Genomic DNA, 18,552 nt, shown 5'->3' on the forward strand with positions numbered 1-18,552 from the left:
AGAGAAAAACTGACAGCCTCGGTTAAATCTATCACTCAGCGGTTTAACTCAGTTTGCTAGTTGATTAATTCAACCAAGGTGTTATCATGTCTGGTTACGGCAGTTTGTTGCAGATTGATGGCTCTCTGAATGGCCTCTGCTGGGTCAACAGTTTGGCCAGAGTGTTCTGTCATGAATCTTTTAAGAGATCTGACCCACATACAGAGAACCACTCAAAGAACCAGGGGAAAAGTTTAACAGGTTTATTGAGGAAATGACTACAGGAGTTGGATCTGAAATTTAGTGAACTGGTGAACCGGAACTGGAAAGTCTGGAGGGGAGATCACAGTGATCAGTTCAGGGACTGTAGGAAAATTGACTGAGGCCTAAATACTGTTGGAGTGGGACTAACATTTGAGGGGGTTCTTAATCCTTAAATACAGTCAGTGTGGGTTTATCCAGAGAAGAGGGAACTCGTTGGAGAATGGACAGGTAGACATTCGTTGGACCCGGAGGAGCAATGGAGCGGACTGTCACTTGGATTTCCGAAAGGGACTTGAATGGCACATGTGGATGTTTTCCCCTGCTCAGTGTGAACTCTGTTAATCCTTCGAGGGGGAGAAGGCCAGGCATCTATTTTCTCAGAAAGGCTTCCTGCCGAAAGGCAAAGATGAAAAACAATATTAGACTCAGAGGAACAAAGGCTCAGGTTAGACTCAGCTAATCTCAGCTTGGCTAGAGTACTCACAACTGGCAAACACTCTGACGTCGAGGTAGTGACAGTCCACTGCTCAAATACTCCTCAGTAATGATCCATCAAGCCACAGGTGTGCAGGAGGCCCAACAAGGACAGGACCTTTACACACAAACAACCCACACAAACTGGATTCCTAACACAGAGCGAAGCTGGTTAGAGTATATGGTAAAATGGATAGTTAAATTTGGTAAAGCTTGAAGAAATCTTTCTAGAAGCCGCAGAATACTAAAGACAGGAGCAGAGTTTAACATCCCTGCAGGACAATTAAATGTAAATAATTTGAAAAGCATAAACCTTAAATTTTCCAGTTCACTTTTTTCTTTCTTATGTTTGTCTTTCGTATAGAATTACACAGAAATGTATAGCAATTTTTCTATTGACAAAATGTGGAACAGTTTAAAGGGTATGAATATTTTTGTGAAACACATTCATGTTTGCTAAGTAAATCCAATCAAGTCTCTGAATAAAGGAGCCTCTATGTTTTGCAACTAAACCTTTCTATAAGAATCAATGTCTCCATCATGGCTAACAAGGGGGAGTGATTCTTTGGCATTTTGTAGCTGTCTTCCAACCCCTGAGTAGTGGCCTCTGCTATTTTTTTTCTCATCTTCTGCCCTATCGCTCCCAGTCATGTACTTCATTCTCTCAGACAGCCCCCGCAAAAATTACCCTCATGGACAATGTATGCTAACCACACCCAAAACGACCTCACGTTGTCCACCTCAGTGAGAAGCAGTAAGTAAGTTACTTTTCTCCTGCTCCGCTCTCTCGTTTTTCATCCAGAGGAGGTTGACACAGGTCTGTCTGAAGCATGCACTTACAGCCCTTTCACATCCACACAGCAAAATGTGCATGTGAGATGGAGAGAACGAGTGATAGGTGGGTCGAGGTGGCAAGGAGGGGGAGTTTCTTCAAAGGCTGTCTGCAGGAGTTGATAAGAAAGACTAGATTGGATCACATTACAGTGATGAGTCTGGGTTATAACAGATTGTTAAGAGAGTGCGTATCTGAGTAAATAGAGGTAAATTATGCCAAGGCAGTAGTCGAGAGAGACTCTTATCTGAGAATTTTGCATGAAAAGAGAGACCATAAATTCATCATGCTTATTGCGTTGTAAAATTCAGCAGCTGTGTTGCTGCTGGATGGATATTTTAATCTTATTTTTGCCTGAAAGTTCAGAGGAAGCCTCTGTCAGAAATAAAATAAAGGTGTAGCACAGGGTGTCTTTTTTCCAGGTGGATCTTCAAACTAAGTGGTCCTCCTAATTGTCAATCATTCTGGTAATATGGTTATGTAAGGCCATCCTACGTTCTTATGCCCATTTTCACTTACCATTGGTATGTGGTAAGCTTTTATGAGCAATGCAAATAGCCACGTTTTAAACAGAGCGTGCACAAGGAGAAATGGGCTTTTGTATGCTCTCGCACACGTTTAATAGGCGTTCCCTCTCAGGAGCGGGTACAGGGTTGTGCATGTCTATTTTTTTTAAGTGGAGCGGGCAGGGCTTTTCAAACATTCGCAAAAATCCTCCACTATACCTTTAAGATACCATGTGATGATGAAAATCCACTGAAACATGAGGGTCTTCCTTCCTTCCGTCCGTCCGTTGTGTGTACCAAGCAACAGCAACACTTCTTGCCTTCCAGCTTAGCTTTAACAGGGAGCAGTAAATGAGCCATGGATTGGAAAGAGGTTACCAGAAAGATGTTTTTGGGAGATGCACAAATCAAAGTGTCTGAATATCAAAGGCAGTGCACACAGAAACTCTCCTAACTGTCTGCACCACACAATGATTCATTGAAACCTCCATTGAGTTAAGCATTGAGCTGCTGAGGCGCAGAAGCTTATTTGCTTATAGAAGGGTTGAAGAAGTAACAGGCATCCCTGATGAACAGAAGGGAGACAGCTTGATTTTACTAGTTTTACTAGAAATTGTTTATCTTGCCTGCACAGATGTGAGTCTTAGTTCCTGTGTACTAAGAGTTAAAGCCTCAATGCCGTTTCAATCTGTAATATCCCCATGGTTAGCCTTTCAGCTTACCCTTTAAGACTGAGAACTACATTTTGCATTTGTCCCTGGTCGAATCAAAGTTCTAGTCCACAGTGAAAGAGGATGGCTGTCCCAGATTTTATTTGGATAGCTGGCTTGTCTTTGCTCATTAAAGCAGAGCTTTTCCCTTCTCTGCCCCATATTCTCTGATGAAAGAACCCCAGAATCAAAGGCTGTTAAGCACCCACACTGCTTCCACTATGTGTCTCACAGACACTGAGGGGATCTATAGGTGCATCCACAGACACTGGATCCAATATTTCCACAGATCCGATATTTATCCTAATAGCCTGCCAACAGCACTCACAGAAGAGGGACACTGGTCCTAATGCAGTTAGTAACTGACCAGAGAAGCAAGGCAGATTATTTTGCTGGTAAACTGTGATAATCTGCTGCTTCTGGCCTGTTTATCAGCAGAGGTCCAAATGAACTACACAGGACATCAACATCAAAGACATTGAACATGGCCTGGGGGGCGTTTTGGGGGGGGTCCCGCGGCGCTCGCAGCCGGTTCGCAGCGGATGCGCATGGGCCCTGGCTGCGGGCGGGGCCGCTTGTGTGTTTTTCTTGGGAGGTGCGGTAGCGGTGGGGGTTGCGGCCGGTCGCCGGGGCTTGGTGCCGGGGGGCGGGCCAGTGTTCGGTGCCCGGCCCTACTTCAGGGTGGCCGGCTGCCAGCGGAGCCCGCGGACTCGGGGGCCTCTTCGGGGCTGTCTCTCCTCCTCCCTTGGTGGGGGTCTGATTTCCGTGGCTGGCCCCTCCTTGGTGCCTTTGCTCTTGGGGTCCCTTTGGGCGCCTGGGGCTTTGGGTCTCCCGGCACTGGACTCAGTGCTCTGGGGGGTGTGCCTCTCCAGCTCTCCACACCCACTATTGAGCATTTTTTTCTATGGATAAACTTTACATGCACAAGTTCACCCTCACAAACAACTACAGGTGTTTGGCTACAGGTTCTTAGAGATTCACTTCCAAACAGAAACCCCACATTCATATCTTCCGGTAACACAGAGTACATGTCAGACTTAATAATATTACTTTAGTGATAGTTTCAAGGTGTTGCTTTATTGTATATCTCGTACCATGTCTTTTGGTTGTGCTGTTCTTTTTTCATCTCGTTACAGGTGATGAAGCAGACTGAAAATGTTTTGTCATTGTCTCCTTTCTATCTTCTATCTCTTTTCTCTTTTTTTTCTCTTTTTTCCTTTTTCTTCTGTTTTTCTGCTGTACTTACATTGCAGTGTCCATATAAACTGTAAAACTCCCTGCATAATTATAATAAAGCAATTTATATGCATGAAACAAGTGGAGCAGTATGGCAATTGCCATTCCGCTACACTTGTGAAAGTAAAATCTGTTGGGCTCTTTTTGGCATCAAGACAATTATTCTTATTGCCACATTGCCAGAAAGGACACTGTTAAAAAAAAAAAAAAAAAGAAAAAGACATTGAACATGCATGATATATATGTAGTGGGGTATTGCTCCACAACTTCAGACACCAAAAGAAAATCAAATAAAAAAAAACTAATTAAGTTAGCACAGAGACGTAAATCAAAAAAGCAACTTACCAGAATCCTATCCTCTGTTTTGCCATTTTTGGTGTCAAGCTTAATGCTGCAAATTAACTTAATGGATGATTTATCGATTATCTTCCTGATGCTCTCTGTGAAGGAAAAACCAAAGGAACATAATGATTAAATTAGACTGATTGGGCCTTAACAATTACCATATATGACACATTTATAAACGTTAAAGTGCCTTAAGAGATATATTTTGATCGCATTTTCTCAAATCAAAACCCCCAAATTCAAGGTATTTTGATGGGGTTGTTAGGTGAAAGCCCAACATTTACCTGTGAAACTAAAGGCAAAATATGTGTGATACGTTTGTATTCTACTCCAATTAATCTGATAAATTTAAATAAAGCCCATTGCATACAGGTATGTGTGGAAGAAAAACAACAGTTAAGGGTAAAATGTTTAGTTGTAAATACATGGTAATACTTGAAAAAGCCTGATAGAAGTAAAAAAGATAGCAGCAGTACAGGTTGGGTGACTATTGAACAAAGCAAAGTTGAGTGCAAAAATTACCTATTTAAAGCTCAGATCCATTTAAAATACAGTGCACATTTTTAAGCATGACTTGAAATTTGATCTTTACATGATCTTGATCTAGTCTGCTTGAGCTCGAGATGTTGTGGTTCCAGTTTGTGGGGTTAGTTTGTTTTCTTTTTTCAGTTCCACCGTTAGTCCACCAGATGGTGCCTTCTTGTTACTTCTGTATTGGAGGGCTTGCCTACAGGTCTCAATTACCCTCACCTGCAACATATCTCTCATCACCTCAGAGGAGTATATGAGCAGCTGACTGTCATCACCTCTCCGCAAGATTGTTTGCCTGTTTGGGGTACTCTAGCCCCTCTGAGCTTTTGCTCAGTCAATCTCTGTACCTTTACTAGTGAATTGATACTTTGGCAGAGAACCTTCACATCCTCTGGGATTTTTCAAGTCCTTCCAGCCCTGGAAGAAAGCCTCTCGAGACGCTGAGATTTCCACAACTCACCTCATTTGAGCTCCAACCTCTTCTGGATTCTGAGTTGACAGTCTGCTCTGCTGCTCCTCTGTGCCACCTTAAACTTACCGGTCCGCCCTCCAACGACTCATCAACCTTCCACCAGCCAAGGCCTCCACAAACTGGAACCTCTGACCACCCTCCAACTCAGGCAGCTAGTTCAAGTAAGAACAGTGCATCAGTCTTCTGCATTTTGTCCCACCAACTGTGAACTCACCTTATCACTATCTCCTTATGTGCAGTCGCACCTGGATTCCTGGCGCAGGACCCACCAAGCTGGGATAACACGGTTTCTGTTTTTTGTTTAAGTGAAAAAATAAACGCTCTACTTCTACGATCTCTCTGTTGTTGTTTCTGCATGTGGGCAAGAAGTATTAGACCCATCACGACACGAGACATCTTACAAAAAAGAATGGGGAACATTTTCAGCACTTTATGCAGGGGCTTAATGCCAGTGCATGTAACATTTACAGATATCAACAGCTAAATTTGAATTTTTTTTTTAAGCCATACATAATTTACTTATACATTTCTATAATGCCTATTTTGTACTGGTCTTTCACATAAAGCCTGTTGGGATCTGAAGATTCTCCACCTTCTCCAGCAGAGTGTGCTATGGATCTGCTGGGCTGGAGCACTCTAGCACAGCTGACGTTCATCAGCCCATCAGGAGACCTGCCTATTTAAGCAGCTGCCAGACCTTCCTTCAACGCTGCAGTGTTGACCAAGTTTGGTTAGCGAACCTGAGCCTCTGTTACTACTAGAACCTTTGTCTCTAAAGAGAAACCCAATTCTAACCTGACTCTGTCTTCTCGCTCCTAGGAAACCTGTCTCTCGTGTGAAGCTCTGGAAGAGCTTAGCCTGTTACCTGCCTGTCTGCCCTAGAGAGCCAAACCTGAAGATCTCCCTCTGGAATCCACCTGCTGCTCTCAGGGAAAGAGCTTATCACTCAAACCAAGGTCTGACACTAAACAGTCAGAAGCTAGACGCTGCTGCTGCTGAGCACTCTGCTGAACCAACAGTCTCTGGACCCAACCGGTTCCCTCTCTCAGAGAAGAAAGCCTGAACCTTGTCAAGGTATTTTCAGAAATATCAGAAAACTCAACAACTCATCAGTTAACCTGGCTAATCAAACTATCCGTCTCTGCAGACGCCTGAGAATCCTGCCCTGACCTGTTTCCTGAATCCAGTTCATGTTTACTTGTGCAAACCTTTAATAAACTCTGTTGAACTTTTTATTCAGTCTCCAAGTGGTGTTCTGCATGTCAAACACAAAGCCAAACACAAAGCCCAGCAGATCACCTCCGGAGGAGGCTTGAGGAGCAGGACGCTCAAATCCTAGGTCATGCGCACACCCTCCGTGAGTTACACAATAAACTTGAATATCAGAACCAAGTCTTGCAGAACTTTGCTGGCTACATGGGAAATGCTAATGCTACGCCTGCAGTCCTTCCTGTTCCGGAACCACTTCCGCCACTAAGGTCACCGTCCGTGACGTCATTTCCTGAGTTCGGTCCGAGTCCTCCTGAAAGATTTTCAGGTAATCAAAAGGAGTGTAAAGGATTTTTGTTTCAGTGTTGTTTGCTTTTTAAGCACTCACCTGGCAGTTTTCCAAATGATAGAAAAAAGATTTCCTTCATTGTCTCTCAGCTTACTGGACGAGCCCTTGAATGGGTGGAGGCAAGGTTCTCTTCTGAGTCCAGTTTTTCATGTACCTTTTCAGAATTCATATCTGAGTTTTCTCAAGTTTTCAACAATGACTCTGATAAAACAATTGATTCCCGAGCCCTGATAAATTAAAAACAGGGAAATTCGACAGTAGCTGAGTTTTCCATTGACTTCCGGGTTAAAGCTGCAGCCTCAGGTTGGAACGAGTGTGCACTTAAGAGTGCTTACTTTAAGGCTCTGAATGACAACATTAAAGATGAACTCGCCACATTAGACGAACCTGCTAGTTTGGAGGATTTAATCCGTTTGACCATCAGGTTGGATAACAGACTTCGGACTAGAGATCACTCAAGGCAGAGAAACCTGAATTTCTCTGTTTCAACTTTTTCTGGTTCCCCAGAACCCAGTACCAAGCCAAGGTCTAAGAATCAGACTCTCCCAGCGCCTGTCCAAATCTCTCATTTTTCTTCTTCAGAAGGAGCGGAGGCCGAACCCATGCAAATTGGACACACCAGGCTATCCCCTGAAGAGAGGCAATGAAGATTCAAAGCTAAACTGTGTCTGTATTGTGGTGAGACTGGCCATTTTATTGCTTCTTGTCCGGCTAAATCAAAAGCCAGGGCCCGTCAGAGGATGTGAGGAGTCTGACGGTCCACCTAAGATATGAAAAAACTCCTCATTTCTTGTTGCCCGCTACTCTGTTCTTTTCTAACCAGAATCTCACCTTGTCAGCATTCATCGACTCTGGCTGTGAAAGAAACCTTATTGATTCAGAACTGGTCCAGCAGTTAAAGATTGAAACTGTTCCTTTAACTAAACCTCTCAGAGTTTCTGCTATCGATGGAAAGAAGCTTCATCAAGTCACTCATCAGACATAACCCTTGGAACTGCTTATCTCTGGAAACCCCCGGGAGAGGCCAACATTTTTTGTTTTTCCTTCAGCTTGCTCTCCCCTGGTGCTTGGATTCGAGTGGTTGGAACGTATTAACCCCCATATCAACTGGGCTGAACGCCACATTGAATCCTGGTCCACCTCCTGTCACGAATCCTGTCTTCGTTCTGCGGCTCCTAATATTCAGTCCCCTAGAGGTAGGGGGGAGATGGACTCTCCTTACCTTACTTCTGTTCCTCCCGAGTATCATGATCCGGCACCAGTCTTCAGTAAGGTCAGTGCGACGTCCCTTCCACCTCACAGACCATATGACTGCGCCATAGATTTATTACCAGGAGCCCCTCTTCCATGCAGTAGATTGTATAATATTTCCAAACCAGAGCGTGAAACCATGGAAAAATACATCAACGAATCTCTAGCTGCTGGAATAATTCGACCATCTTCATCTCCTCTCGGTGCTGGTTTTTTCTTTGTGGGTAAAAAGGATGGTTCCCTGCGCCCCTGTATAGACTACAGAGGTTTGAATCAGATTACCGTCAAAAATAAATATCCCCTACCATTACTGGCATCAGCGTTTGAACCTGTACAAGGTGCTACAGTGTTCACCAAACTCGATCTAAGAAACGCCTACCACCTCCTTAGAATAAGAGAAGGGGATGAATGGAAAACGGCCTTTAAGACCCCTTTAGGGCAATTTGAGTACCTGGTCATGCCTTTTGGCCTCACAAACGCTCCTGCCTGTTTCCAAGCTGTTGTCAATGACGTCCTCAGAGATTTTTTGAATGTTTTTGTTTTTGTCGACATCAATGATATTTTGATCTACTCCAAGAACCTCTCAGACCACAGGAAACATGTTCGTTTAGTCCTTCAGAGACTTCTGAAAAATAAACTTTTTGTGAAAGCTGAGAAATGTGAATTTCATCAACAATCTGTCACTTTCCTAGGGTTTGTGCTCGAGGGCGGGCAGGTGAAGCCATCAGAAGACAAGATAAAGGCAGTTCTGGATTGGCCTACACCTGAAAACCGCAAGCAACTTCAGAGATTTCTTGGTTTTGCAAACTTTTACAGGAGGTTCATAAGAAACTATAGCCAGACAGCTCTACCTCTCACAGCTCTTACCTCTGTTAAGAGAACATTCCAATCGACCCCTGAGGCCGAAAATGCCTTTAATAAATTAAAGAAACTCTTTTCCAGTGCCCCCATCTTGATTCAACCTGATCCTATAAAACAGTTCATCCTAGAGGTGGATGCATCTGATTCCGGCGTAGGAGCTGTTCTATCTCAGCAGTCAGATTCTGACCAGAAAACTCACCCATGTGCATTCTTTTCACGCAGATTATCCCCAGCCGAACAAAATTACGCTGTTGGAGACCGAGAACTTCTTGCCATTAAGCTCGCCCTGGAGGAATGGAGACACTGGCTCGAGGGGGCTGAGCATCCAGTACTGGTTTGGACAGACAACAAGAACCTGGCTTATATCCAATCTGCAAAGAGATTCAACCCACGGCATTCTAGGTGGTCCTTGTTCTTCTCACATTTCAATCTCATCATTTCCTATAGACCTGGTTCCAAAAACGTCAAGCTCGACTCTCTCTCTCGTCTGTATTCCTCCGATCAACCTGAGACACCCGAACCTGTTCTCCCTGCCTCATGTACCGTTGGAGCCGTTTCCTGGGAGATCACTGATCTGATCAACTCTGCCCTAGCTTCTGAACCTGACCCAGGTAATGGTCCTCCTAATAAAATGTATGTCCCGTCTTCCGTCAGATCCCGCCTCATCCAGTGGATGCACACAGCTAAATTCTCGGCCCATCCTGGAGTTAGCAGAACCAATGCCCTCATAAACAAGCGATTTTGGTGGCCGTCTTTGCATAAGGACGTCAAAGAGTACGTTCTGGCTTGTCCCATCTGCGATAGAAACAAGGTCCCCCACCAACCACCTTCTGGCCTGGTGCATCCTCTACCTGTTCCAACCCGTTCTTGGTCTCATATCGCTGTTGATTTTGTCACCGGTCACCGATTTTCACCGGTCTCCCAATTTCTAGAGGTATGACTACAATACTAACCATCATTGATCGATTTTCCAAGGCCTGTCATCTAATTCCCCTCAGAAAGCTCCCCACTGCATTCCAGACGGCTCAGCTCCTCGTGAAGCATGTTTTTCGCCTCCATGATATCCCTCAAGAAATCCTCTCAGATTGTGGTCCCCAGTTCATCTCACAGGTCTGGAAAGCTTTCTGTTCTGCATTAAACTGCAAATCCTCTCTCACCTCTGGTTACCATCCTCAGTCAAATGGGCAGACGGAGAGGATGAACCAGCAACTTGAGTCCACTCTCCGCTGCCTGACTTCGAACAATCCCCCTTTCAAGTGTCCATAGGGTATCAGCCTCCACTTTTCCCCGCAGACGAGAGAGAGATAACGGTCAGATCTGTCCATCATCACATCCGCCGTTGCCAGCGTATCTGGAAAGATTCCATCACCACCCTCACCCGTTCATCTGCATCAACCAAGGATTGATCAAATAATTAACCCCTGCTGTCCGCCTACACCTGCCACCTTCTCTGCGCATCCATCCTACATTCCATGTTTCGCAGATAAAGCCTGTCGTCTCAAGTCCTTTGTGCCCGCCTTCTGACTCCCCTCCACCCGCCCTGGACATTGATGGTCATCCGGCTTACACGGTTCGCCGGATCGTGGACTCCCGTCGGCGAGGTCGCGGTTGGCAGTACCTCGTCGACAGGGAGGGCTACGGTCCGGAGGACCGCACCTGGGTTCCTGGCTCGTTTATCCTCGATCCGTCCCGGATTGAGGATTAGGAGAGGTCCCTCCCATCCACATCCTCGGGACCGCCAAGAGGCGGTCGTTGAGAGGGGGGGTACTGTTGGGATCTGGAGATTCTCCACCTTCTCCAGCAGAGTGCGCTGTGGATCTCCTGGGCTGGAGCCCTCCAGCACAGCTGACGTTCATCAGCCCATCAGGAGACCTGCCTATTTAAGCAGCTGCCAGACCTTCCTTCAACGCCGCAGTGTTGACCAAGTTTGGTTAGCGAACCTGAGCCTCGGTTACTACTAGAACCTTTGTCTCTAAAGAGAAACCCAATTCTAACCTGCCTCTGTCTTCTCGCTCCTAGGAAAACCTGTCTCTCGTGTGAAGCTCTGGAAGAGCTTAGCCTGTTACCTGCCTGTCTGCCCTAGAGAGCCAAACCTGAAGATCTCACTCTGGAATCCACCTGCTGCTCTCGCGGAAAGAGCTTATCACTCAAACCAAGGTCTGACACTAAACAGTCAGAAGCTAGACGCTGCTGCTGCTGAGCACTCTGCTGAACCAACAGTCTCTGGACCCAACCGGTTCCCTCTCTCAGAGAAGAAAGCCTGAACCTTGTCAAGGTATTTTCAGAAATATCAGAAAACTCAACAACTCATCAGTTAACCTGGCTAATCAAACTATCCGTCTCTGCAGACGCCTGAGAATCCTGCCCTGACCTGTTTCCTGAATCCAGTTCATGTTTACTTGTGCAAACCTTTAATAAACTCTGTTGAACTTTTTATTCAGTCTCCAAGAGGTGTTCTGCATGTGGGTGTGATTCCTAAACCAATCATGACAAAGCCCCATAAAAATACCAAGAAGATTATTTTTGAAACCAAATGAGAAACAGTTCAATGACCTGAAGTCTTTCAAAGCACTACAATAAAAAGAATAAGTAATTCAATCTTTTCAAGGTAATTTATCACAGAGCAAATTATGTCTTCATTTCTGTTTAGTAAATCACATTTTTATTTGACAATGACATATTTTATACACTGTAAGAAACTTCAGGGGTATTTTTTTTGACACAGAAAATGAGACATAATGTTTAGTGTGCAGTATTATTTGAATAAACTGTTTTCTGCACATATTCTAGTTTAGCTGGACAGCCCACTGGAATGCAATTCCAAAATAACATTTAGAAAACTAAAGATTTGCAGACTGATAGGTGGAAGAATTGGACTAAATACACGTAAAGGGAAAATGTGATCTCATGAGATAAATTTAATTAAACTAGACAGTGAAATGAAAGGTCAGACCTGCACTCACATCTTCATCTTATAACTAAGGCTTCTATCAAGCTAAACACTAAACTGAGCCTCTCATGGTATTTCAGGTAACACAATAAACCATTATACAGATAGAATATGAATATGTTACAAAGCTATAGAAATCGAACAGACAACTGTTTGGCAGACAGATGTAGGCTGTATTCATGGTCAGTTACAAGGTTATATGAGGCCCTTAACAGAACAGCAGAAAGTGGATCATCACTTTTTAAAAGTTTTTTTTATAAAGTTTTTAAGATATATATTTTAGTCGATTCAAATCTCTTTTAAGCAAGAGAAGATGCAAAGATTCAGAGGTCCTTTAAATGTTTAACATTTGAGTAATAATTAAATATTTATATTAGTAAAAACAAAAAAAAAGTTAATCAGACATTCTGTCATTTGCATTTTATATTTGCTTTTCGTATTGGCAGCGGGGACAGATTTTCTCAGTGGTCACTCTATATGTATAAACTACTGTAGAGCAGTGGTTCATAGTCCTGGTCTGTACCACTGTCCTGCAATGCTTTAAGTGTCATATTGCTGCCACACATCGGAGATGGAGGGGAATGGTCAACACAGCACTTAATGGCCACTGAGAAATTAATGCAATCAAGGACAGATTTAGGAAAAATTTGGGCCCCTAGGCAAGAACAGGCATGGGGCCCTCCGAATTGAGAAGACAACACATAAAACGGACCCTAATACAGACAGAAATGTTAATAGAATATACATACATGATTTGTTCAACCTTTTTTTCCTCTCTTCTTATCCCTTTTCTTGTTGTTATCCCCTTTATGCTTTGTTTTGTCCCTTTTTATTTTCATATTGGCAATGTGCTCAGTTGACTTTTCATGCTGTCTAAAACGGAATGAAAGATTTTCCAATCACTAAGCCCATTCTAACTCAGCTGATTGCTCCTTCCTGTGTTTCCAAAAAGGCGACAGCAAAAGTAAATAACAAAGTCTTTATTTTCACTGTACAAGCCATGATTGGCTTATCTGTTCTCCACTTTTCATTTGAATGAAATAATAGCTACATGAATCATGACGGCACACAAGAGAGAGGGGAGCAAGAGGTGGGTTATAAAGCTATTTGTTCAGAAGAGCATCGTTCAGTGCTTTTATATGTTGTCACCAAAGCCTCCAGTACCAGAAAAAAGACGTTAGATTTGGTGCTAGGAGTTTTCTGAAAGAAAAGTGCTAACAGTTTACTACTGTCTGTTTGTACCATTCACCAAAGGGGTTGGGGGTAGGGAATTCTGATGAAATTTTAACAAAAGGATTTCTATTAAAAACATAATAAGTACTAGCTGTATTAACCATACACGTAAAATAAGTTTTATGGGGCCCCCTAGGAACGTGGGGCCCAAGGCAACTGCCTTATTCTGCCTAATGGTAAATCCGCCCCTGCAAGCAGTCACAAACAAAGCAGAGCAGTGGTACATGAGGACAAGAACCATTTATCTATTAGAGGAGTTCCCAACCCTGGTCCTCAGGCTCCTCTGCTTTGCATGTTTACTGGTTGGTCAATTGAGTTTCTCGCCAAAGCAAAGTGTTAGGTTTCTGTTTTCTTTGATGTTTCTTTGATGTTTTTACTTTCTCTTTGTTTTTTAGTTTTTAATGGTTTAATTCTTAGTTTATTGTGTTCTTTGGTTTTTTTCTCTGTTACTGTTCGAGTCTTGGTTCTTTTTTATTTTCTTTTTAGTGTTCAGTTTTGCTTTGCTCCTTGATTTCTGGTGTTAGTGGTTTTATTTTTATTTTGCTGTGTTCTCTAGTTTATTCCTAGTTACTGTTTCAGTCTTGGTTTTGTTATGTTTTCTTTTGAGTGTTTAGTTTTACTTTTCTCCATGTTTTTTAGTCTTAGTGGTTTAATTATTATTTTGTTGTATTTTCTAATTATTGTCAGTCTTCCAGGTTTTTCATTTGTTGCCCTCTGCTGCCCTCCTTTTTCTCTAGCTCCTGTTTTGTTTTTTTATTTCATGTTTTGAATTTTGGACTCCTGGTTTCTTGTTTGGACTTTGTTTTCATTTTTAGATTTTGGATTCTTGGTTGTCTGTTTGTTTGGACTTAGTTTTTTCAGTGACTCTTCATAAAATCAACCCTTAATTCACCTCTGCCTGCCTGCCTCTGCTTTTGGGTCCTCAACCCACAAACAAATTGTGACACAAAGTTAGACTGTTATAGCTTTACTTAAACTAGATTTTATTTTTTTATTAATGTTTTTGGAGCACAACAGTCTGTAAGTTCTATATTTAACCTGCAGGTGAAACAGATTTAAGGTGTGCTCTGGTCTCCCCAAATATCGTTTCAAGTATTATACCTTGGACTTGCTCTGGTTTTGAAGCATAATCCAACAGTTCTCCAAAAATGCTGATGTATCTTTGACATAATTTAAAAAAATATATATTTCTGAATGCTCTGCTTCAAATTTATTTCTTCCTCAAAGAAAAAAACAAGACATGTTAGTTCATCACTATATATGTTATAACTTTGATTACTGGGTGGTGCGAGCACACAGGAGTCACATGCTGTCACAGAGGCACACATTCACTGGCAAGAATTACATAATTCAGGGTCTCAATTACATTACCCCTCTCAGCATGCCAACTGACAAGTTTATGAGGAAATCAATAGCAAAGCTGGAGGCACTAGGGCTTGGCTCTGAAGTTTATAGACTAACACAGACCTGAAAAAAAGACTTTCAGGTGCAGATTAATTGTTTTTGTTTTTCATAGGATCTTTATCCTTTTCCTTCTAAAAATACTGCCCTCTATATATACACTATATTGCCAAAAGTATTTGCTCACCCATCCAAATTATTGGAATCAGGTGTTCCAATCACTTCCATGGCCACAGGTGTATAAATTCAAGCACCTAGGCATGCAGACTGTTTTTACAAACATTTGTGAAAGAATGGGTCGCTCTCAGGAGCTCAGTGAATTCCAGCGTGGAACTGTGATAGGATGCCACCTGTGCAACAAATCCAGTCGTGAAATTTCCTCGCTCCTAAATATTCCACAGTCAACTGTCAGCTGTATTATAAGAAAATGGAAGTGTTTGGGAACGACAGCAACTCAGCCACGAAGTGGTAGGCCACGTAAACTGACGGAGCGGGGTCAGCGGATGCTGACGCGCATAGTGCGAAGAGGTCGCCAACTTTCTGCAGAGTCAATCACTACAGACCTCCAAACTTCATGTGGCCTTCAGATTAGCTCAAGAACAGTGCGCAGAGAGCTTCATGGAATGAGTTTCCATGGTCGAGCAGCTGCATCCAAGCCATACATCACCAAGTGCAATGCAAAGCGTCGGATGCGGTGGTGTAAAGCACGCCGCCACTGGACTCTAGAGCAGTGGAGACGCGTTCTCTGGAGTGACGAATCGCGCTTCTCCATCTGGCAATCTGATGGACGGGTCTGGGTTTGGCGGTTGCCAGGAGAACGGTACTTGTCTGACTGCATTGTGCCAAGTGTAAAGTTTGGTGGAGGGGGGATTATGGTGTGGGGTTGTTTTTCAGGAGCTGGGCTTGGCCCCTTAGTTCCAGTGAAAGGAACTCTGAATGCTTCAGCATACCAAGACATTTTGGACAATTCCATGCTCCCAACTTTGTGGGAACAGTTTGGAGCTGGCCCCTTCCTCTTCCAACATGACTGTGCACCAGTGCACAAAGCAAGGTCCATAAAGACATGGATGACAGAGTCTGGTGTGGATGAACTTGACTGGCCTGCACAGAGTCCTGACCTCAACCCGATAGAACACCTTTGGGATGAATTAGAGCGGAGACTGAGAGCCAGGCCTTCTCGTCCAACATCAGTGTGCGACCTCACAAATGCGCTTCTGGAAGAATGGTCAAAAATTCCCATAAACACACTCCTAAACCTTGTGGACAGCCTTCCCAGAAGAGTTGAAGCTGTTCTAGCTGCAAAGGGTGGACCGACGTCATATTGAACCCTATGGATTAGGAACGGGATGTCACTTAAGCTCATATGTGAGTCAAGGCAGGTGAGCAAATACTTTTGGCAATATAGTGTACATGTACTGTCTAAAATGTAGACATATTCACAGATATAAATATATTTGTTGGCAATTTTGGTTAAGATCTAAGAAAATATATATATATATTTTTTTTTTTTATTATTTTGCACTCAGATAATCTAGCAATAAATAAATCCAATGTTTTAACTGTTATGCACTGATAGGAAAAAAATCTGGGAAATAGTTTCAATATAACAATTACTCTAACTGTTACAAAAACTGTTTCTTAATGGGAATTTATTTCCCTCCATCTGTCTAAATGCATCCAAAACAAAAGTAAATGGACCTTACTCAAATTTGGGCTATCCAGTGTGAAATGATATAATTTAAGGATATAGAGATATTTTCCCAGAGTGCTAATAGTACATTAAAATAAAATACTAGCCCATATGATTCAATAATTAATTTATTGCATTTCCACAAAATGGAATCGTTGCAGCACTTAAATACATACCCTGCTCTCTCATCACAGCACCTATAAGTGCAAACCGTCCATCCATATTTGTAACTAAAGCTGCTTCCCAGTGACCTATGCAGACCTGGAGGCCACCAGGTGCTCCTCCAGGCAGAGTGTGCTGGCGGGGCTTCAGAGGGCGGCGCTGCCCGACAGGTGACTGAACGCAGGAGCGGGGATTCCACTAGATTAATAATCACAAAGCGCCTAATAGAGCCATTATAAGTAATTAACTCAACAGCAGAGTCCCTGCTACCCGGGGCATGTGTGCAGAATGTGCGTGCGTTCGCAATCCGAGCACAGCTGAGACTTTGACAGATGAAAGCTGTTGCTGTTTGTTGGAGACAGAAATACCTATTTGTGCATTGTGTGTGGCTGCTTGAATTGTCCAGGGTACACGTGGTACACGTTTTTTTTTTTTTTTTTGGAGAGATACGGTGAGCTTCAGCTTTGTCAGACCCCTTCTGTAACTTGCATGCACGAAACAAAGACAAAACGGCTCGCAAAATATAAATACCATCTGTCGAGGAAAAAGGGGCATTAGGTTAAAATGGCAGTCTGATTAAAAATGCATCAGTCAAGACATGCATGACACGCAACAACAGCCATGAGTGCAAAACCACGACTTCCACAACGCACCTTTCCCTCTCTGGCCTAAGGTTTGCTTTTATTTATTTTTATTGCCCTCATCCCGTAAAAGGGCGCACTTAAAGAAAGGCAGCGTCTCTCTCCAGATTGGGATTGATCCGCCTTCGCATCAATTACTTATCCTGTCCTGATAATCAAACCGCCGCCCCGGAAAGCTTCGGGACAAAGCACGAAGATGTAGCACTTGACGAGCATCAGATGAATCTGCTGGGTTTTAGACGCCGAATCGAGAAACCGCATCCTGAGCCGGATGAAGGACCAAACGACGGAGAGGACCCACCTGTCATGTCCTTGGTCATATTGACAGAACCAAAGGCTGAGATCCCTTTAGAAGCCATGTCTGCTCCTCTCTGTACTGCCACCCTCTTCTTCTCTCCTCCACCTCCTATACGCAGCACGTCTCTCTCTCTCTCTCTCTCTCTCTCTCTCTCACTCTCTCCCTCTCTTTGTCTCTGTCTCTCTCTCTCAGCAGTGGACAGCGAGGATGTCCTCTCTTCCAGGCATTCCAGCAGAGCATCCGACTGGCCGAGCCGCTTCCTGAAACAGAACCTGATGAATATGGATGTACGAAAAAGGGAACGTGGAGGGAGGAATACTGTGATGAGGAGGAGGAGGAGGCGGGGATCACTGAGCCATGAGGATGCTGCTGGAGTTGCCTCACATACTCTGGATCAAAGTGGGACATTTTAATTAAATGAAGAGACAATGTGAATATGAAGGCTTCATTTGGACATTCAAAAGCAAAACATGTTCATAATGGTTTACTCCGACAGGAGAAGCAAATTTGTGTGGATTGCCTTGCACACTGTTAAAAGTCATACTCTCAATTAGTTATCATAACGTTTTTCTATAAATTACTTCCAATTAACATAATGAGTTTTGTAATTTCAACTTAATTTTCTGAGTTACTGGCATTTCAACTCGAGGATGTGAGTCAGTTCAGTGAAACATAAATTTAAATGTCTGAACATAACTTGACAATCTGAGTTTGAAAAAAGGTAACCGGATCTTATAAAAACTGATCACCGCTGGCAATATTAATGCGAGATCCAAATAGTGCCGGAAATTCGCTCTTTATCTGATAAGGGACTAAATATGATGTAAGATTTTGTCAGACTTTATAAAGTTATCCATCCCAGTTAGAACTGCATATTAAATGAAGAAGAGGAACACCACCTGACCACATTAAGGACGTCGAAAGCGAAGTCGTGGATGAATACCATTTTTCAAAGACCTCAGTACAAAAGGCGTTCAAATTCTGCGGGACATTTTTTGGAAATACGAAGCGAGCTGGAGTCATAGAAATAAGGTAAGATTCATTTGTCTTTTTTTTGATAATGCCACCCATTTTTAAAATATGTTAAGAGCTAAAGGTTTTCTGTTACATGTTTAAACACAGTACATAAAACAACAGCTTGCTAATTGTCGAGGGCAG

The 18,552-nt window shown here is 43.2% G+C and overlaps 1 protein-coding gene across 2 annotated transcripts in view; it reads right to left on the minus strand.

Moving 5' to 3' along the window:
- The window catches only part of LOC119780633 (capping protein, Arp2/3 and myosin-I linker protein 3-like), a 150,799-nt gene extending 133,106 nt beyond the window's left edge, over nucleotides 1-17,693 (minus strand). For both annotated transcript variants that reach the window (XM_038280738.1, XM_038280737.1), the window contains exons 1-2: nucleotides 17,398-17,693; nucleotides 4,347-4,441 (exon numbers count right to left, since the gene is read on the minus strand). In XM_038280738.1, coding sequence (XP_038136666.1) covers nucleotides 4,347-4,441; nucleotides 17,398-17,455 — 153 coding nt within the window. In that variant the 5' untranslated portion in view covers nucleotides 17,456-17,693. The remainder of the gene's footprint in view (nucleotides 1-4,346; nucleotides 4,442-17,397) is intronic.
- Nucleotides 17,694-18,552: the final 859 nt, after the last annotated feature.

This window comes from Cyprinodon tularosa, unplaced genomic scaffold, assembly GCF_016077235.1.
Source record: "Cyprinodon tularosa strain WSP-4 unplaced genomic scaffold, ASM1607723v1 ctg163, whole genome shotgun sequence".
Lineage (NCBI taxonomy): Eukaryota > Metazoa > Chordata > Actinopteri > Cyprinodontiformes > Cyprinodontidae > Cyprinodon > Cyprinodon tularosa.